General features: G+C 63.8%; 1 protein-coding gene across 1 annotated transcript; it reads right to left on the bottom strand.

Annotated features, from left to right (window-relative positions):
• Positions 1-2,230: 2,230 nt before the first annotated feature.
• GADD45B (growth arrest and DNA damage inducible beta) lies at positions 2,231-4,270 on the bottom strand. The gene is made up of 4 exons (XM_039248008.1): positions 3,980-4,270; positions 3,788-3,889; positions 3,183-3,405; positions 2,231-2,925 (listed from the first exon to the last, which is right to left on the bottom strand). Exons 1-4 carry the CDS (start codon positions 4,021-4,023, stop codon positions 2,812-2,814), a joined length of 483 nt encoding a protein of 160 aa, XP_039103939.1. The 5' UTR covers positions 4,024-4,270; the 3' UTR covers positions 2,231-2,811.
• Positions 4,271-4,947: the final 677 nt, after the last annotated feature.

Genomic DNA, 4,947 nt, shown 5'->3' with positions numbered 1-4,947 from the left:
TCTCCTATTCTGGAAAATGGGCCAACAGCATCGTCCCCACAGGACGGCAGCCAAGGTCTCAGGGCTTATGCCCAGGGAAGACGGAGTAAGCCTGGTGACACAGCAGCCCTGGAAGAGGTGACACTTTTGTTAATACGACAGTGACAGTGACGTAGCTGGCCAGGACGCAGGCGCTGCCACCCTCCGGTTTGCCTGGGATTGGCGGGAAAGCTGGGGCTTTGACCTTCTGGGCGGCCGCGCCCTCCCCCCTGCCTTCCTTACCTGCAGAGTGAAGGAACCACACCGGGTCAGGGAGACAGGCGTCGGAGCCAGGGACCAAAGGACAGGTCCGTCCCGCCAGCCAAGTTTTCCTTCCCTTCCTTCCATTTAAAACCCTGCTTGAGAATGTTCCTCAGCCTTCTGAGTTTCGGGCACCAGCCTTCTTAAATCTTGCACGGAAGGCTCACCCTCGTCGCAGCTCTGCTAACTCACAGGGTGGAGTGAGGAGATGATTCTAGCAATGCACAGTGCGTAATAACAGTGCTGGCAATGGCAGTAATAATGGCCAGTCCTTTTTCTGCTCTGTACGTGGGAAGCGCTAACCTAAGGAATACACATTTCGTTCAACCTTCTCACCAGTCTGTGAGGTAGGCAGCATTATTACGCACATTTCGGGGCTGTGGGTCAGGGTAGCAGCTGAGGGCCCCACAGCCGGGGTCCCACTCATACCTTGTATGTCCTTGGAGCCCAAGAGCCTGGGGTCTTGGCCTCCTGGACAGGGGCCGTAGGGTCGAGAGGGCCGACCGCTTGGAAGGCCCGGTGGACGGAGAGGCCGGAGCCGCAGGTGGAGCTGGCTGGTCGAGCCCCTCCCCCACCAGCAAGACCCCGGGAGCTGACCCCCCATTGACACCCCCCAGGTGGGGGGTGTCCTTCAGCCTCTACTTCCCTCCCCTGGGGACTCTATCTCAGGGACTCCCCACACCCCTCACCTCCCTGCCCCCCAGGGCTCCCCCTACCTGCCCTCTCCCCTCCCCCACCCCCGGGCTCTGGCCCCTCCACTGGGCATCTCCCCTCCCACTAACCTCTGCCGCGACCCCTCCCCCACAGGGGGTCCCATCTCCGGGTTTCCCCCCCCATCTTGTCTCCCGCCCGCGGCCCTCCCCTCCCTCCCACCCCAGGAGTCCCCGCCCCTCCTCGCCCCTCCCTCTGGGACTTCCCCCTCCATCTTCCCCTCCCTCCCTGCTCCGCGGCGGGGCTCCCCCAGCCCCGTGACTCCCGGGGGGCCGCCGGGGTTTTCCTCCAGCGCCCACGTGGGGCTCCGTGGAAAGGTCGCGGCCTGCGGGCGAGGGCGGGGTCCGCCGCGTCCCCCTCCCCGCGGGGCGCAGGGACACGGTGTTGCCGAGGCGCCAGCGAGCCCACCCCGCAGACCTGCGGCGAGAAGACTGAGGCGGGGCGGCAGGCGCCGGCCCGAGCTGCCGGCCCCCAGCCCGCGGCGGGGGAGTCACCGCGCCTGCGGCTTCGGGAGCACGAGGAGGTGGCCAGCCAGGCCTTACAGTTTCGGTTTAGAGGCGAAACGCAGCGCCGTGCCAAGCCCGGCTGAGTTGGGAGCACCGCTTCCTTGGGTATTTTTTGCTTGTTGATCTTAGTTTGGGGAAGAAAAAAATTTTGAAAAACAATGTTTTCCCCTGTAGTGCAATGAAGAAGCCCGTCCTGGTCCTGAGAGGGCGAAAGCGTGGGCAGCGGGGAGGCCCCCCCCGGGGGGGGTCGCCCCCAGCTCGTCCAGCAAGGCTGAGCCCCAAGGCAGCTGAGCCCACCGTGGTCCAGGTGCCCCCTTGACCTCTCTGGACCCGGGGCGGGGGGCGGGGGGCGGGGGTGGCGGCAGGCAGGGGCCGCAGTCAGCCCCCCAGGGGTGCGTCTACCTATGCCCTGCGCTTGGGGCAGGCTCCGGCGGGGCGGTAACAGCAGTGGTACAGCGGGCAGGTTTCGTAATAAACCGGTCTTTTAATTGCTATGGGGCAGGAGGAGGGAGGATTAAAAAAAAAAAAAAGAGGCAAAGGTTTGTTGGGCTTGCTTGGCGCCGGCTGCAGAGAGAAGAGGCACTGTTTCTGCAAAGGAGCCTGGAGCTGCTAACAGGGACTTAAGTAACACTTCCTGGTGTGTGTGCAGAGGGGGCTCGGGGGCAGCGGGGCTGGGGTTCCTGGAGGGGGCAGAGGGCCCCGCCCCTCGGAAGCGGCAGATACACAAGAACCCAGAAGCTTTAGAAATTTATTACAAGGTCATCATAGAAGTAAAAATATATGTATCTGTAAGATTCCCGTCTCTCTCAGTGGTGCAAGTAACAAGTGCAAGTAACAAAATAGATTGTCTATTACGTTTGCAAACTGGGAGTTCATGGGTACAGAGCAACGTCAGCCCCAGCTCCCGAGTCCCGAAGTACAGTCCTGGCCGGGGTGCAGGCCCTCCGCCGCCCGAGTCCCACGCAGACGTCAGCGCGGGCCGCGTCCGCCCCGGGGAGTGCGGTCCAGGCCCTCCACCGCGGGCGAGGCGCAGCTCCCCGGCTCCAGCCGCTCCGCCACAAAGCCTGGGCTCCGTTTCCCCTCTCCTGCTGGCCGGGTCCCTCTCTGCTCCTGTCACGGTGGCCGCAGCTGGCGCTGCTCCAGGCTCACCGCCCGGGGGGGGGTGGCCACGCACTCCCCTCTTCTCCATTGATTCTGCCCCCACGGTCTCACAGGTAGGGTGGTTCTGGGGGGTTATTCTGGGGGGGAGGGATCAAATATTTATTTTATTTTATTTTTTGCAGCAACTCAACAGCCTCTGGCGCCGGGAAGGGTCTCAGCGCTCCTGGAGGGAGATGTAGGGGACCCACTGGTTGTTGCCTCGGCTCTCTTCGCAGTAACTGGCTACCTCCACCAGGCCGTGGCTTTTCCAGGCATCTGTATGAGGGCTCTGTGATGGGGAAAAAGCGGGGTTCAGTGGGAGCCCCAGGAGTGGCCAGGGAGCCTCCCTCTCTCGGGGCCCCTCTGGGGAAAACAGGCCAGCTCAAAATAGCTCGCCGGGTAAGGAGGCCCCCGCCAGGCTGCCCACGGGACATGCCTGTCGTAGCTGAGTGCTGAGCTGGTACAGGACGCGCCAGCTCAACTTTGTTGACAAACACTGGCCCCGGTGCCCAGGGAAGGGTGGGGCAGGTCCGAGGCCCAACGCACCGTGACCAGGAGGCAGTGCAGGTCCCGGGGCTCGGTGGTGCCCTGGGTCTCGGCAGGCTCGCCCAGCAGCTGCGCCAGGCGCTGCATGCCTGACACCCGGACTATGTTGATGTCGTTGTCGCAGCAAAAGGACTGGATGAGCGTGAAGTGGATCTGCAGGGCGATGTCATCCTCCTCCTCTTCGTCGATGGCCAGAAGGCACAGGACCACGCTGTCAGGGTCCCTAAGGACGCCAGAGGGAGGGGACGGATCAGCCGGGGGCTGAGGGAAGGCCACTGTGCACGGGGGAGTTTGGAAAAGCAAAGAGAAACTGAAGGCAGCAAGGGTTCGCGTCTGCATGCAGCTGCAGCCGTGGGGAGAGCGCGCGCGGTTCTAGATATCTGGGGGGTGAGGCGCCAGCGAATAGGCGGTGGGCGCTTGCAAATGATGCAGCGTCAGTTTACTGCAACCTCGCTCCCCCTCCCCCCCAAAGAACGCATTGGGACTCTCAACCCACAGTGGGGACGCTTGGGGGAAATCCTAGCCACGTGCAAGAGAGGGGTACAGCAGAGAGCATGCAGAGCGGAGGGGGTCCCCACCCGCGCCCAGTCCGGGCAGTGACTCACACATTCATCAACTTGGCTGACTCGTACACCCCCACGGTGAGGCGGTCCTGGCGCTGCGCGGCCACCAGCAGCTCCTCCACCGCGGCGCTCACGGTCTGCATCCTGGGGTCAGAGAGAGGAGGGTCAGCGCGCGGCCGGCCACGGGGCGCTCGGGTGCCCGCCCGGCCCGGCTGACCTCAGCCGGCTACTCACTTCTGAGCCGCGTTGTCGCATGCCACGAGCTCTTCCAGCGTCATGTTGCAGTTATAATCCACAGTGGAAAACAGCCCCACGACAGTCCCAGGGGAGAAAATGCACAATCCGAGGCCGGAAAGCCCAAAACCTTCCCACGGAGCCCGAGCGCTCGTTCAAGACCTTCGGAAGGCAGCGAAATCCTCCTCAAAAAAAGGCAGAGAAAAAAATGCAAAGTCCTCGGCGAGAATAATCCGCGTGGCCGCAGACGAAGCGAGCGCGGCCCGGACTTCGGCGATCTGAGCTCGCCGCAGCCGGCGCCGCCTTTTATAGACTTCTGGTCAGAGGCGTGGCCTCGGCGGCGCGTCCGCCCCTCCTATTGGCCAGCCAACAAAGGCGAGAGAAAGGCGCGCTACGGTTGGCCGACCTCGGGGAGGGGGCGGAGCGCCGCGCGGGGGCGCCCACGTGGGCGCGAGAGCCAGGGGGAGGGCGCGGGGGGGCGGGGGGCGGGGAGCCGAGTGCCAGAAAAGAAAAAAAGCAGAAGTTTTCCTCCTGATTTCCCGGCAGCCGCGCCGCGTTTCGGGGCGCGCGCGGGATTTCCAGCGCGCAAGGCGGCGCGGTCTTTGATGGGGGGGCTGGAATCCCCTCCTGGTCCCGGGAGAGTCCCCGGCCCGCGCCTTTCCCAGGTTCTGCTGGAGGCCTGCACGGGGAGGGGGCCCAGTTTGCAGCTAGATCCCTCCCAGGTGGTGTGTGCATTGTCCGGGGTGAGAGGGATTGGCGGCTGCGGGGACCCCAGACCCTGGGGGACTTACTTGACTTCTCTGGGGCTCTGGGTCCCGACCTTTCTAATGTGCATGCAACGCCGGCCTCCCTGGACTGAAGGAAGCGGTAAATAAAATAAAGGGTACACAGTAAGTGTTCAGTAAACGGTGGTGGTCGCAGGAGGCCGCCTCGAGGCCCCTAAAATTGGGAGCTGCGAAGGCGGCCTG

This window comes from Hyaena hyaena, unplaced genomic scaffold (assembly GCF_003009895.1).
Source record: "Hyaena hyaena isolate Hyena2069 unplaced genomic scaffold, ASM300989v1 scaffold_302, whole genome shotgun sequence".
Taxonomy (NCBI): domain Eukaryota; kingdom Metazoa; phylum Chordata; class Mammalia; order Carnivora; family Hyaenidae; genus Hyaena; species Hyaena hyaena.
This window is presented reverse-complemented; position numbering and strand designations above follow the sequence as displayed.

Coding starts and splice junctions, on each gene's coding strand:
- GADD45B (XM_039248008.1), bottom strand. CDS start 4,023: ATGACGCTGGAAGAGCTCGTGGCATGCGACAACGCGGCTCAGAA. Junction 3,890..3,979: donor TGCGACAACGCGGCTCAGAA/GTGAGTAGCCGG, acceptor CTCTGACCCCAG/GATGCAGACCGTGAGCGCCG. Junction 2,926..3,182: donor TGCACTGCCTCCTGGTCACG/GTGCGTTGGGCC, acceptor TCCCCATCACAG/AGCCCTCATACAGATGCCTG.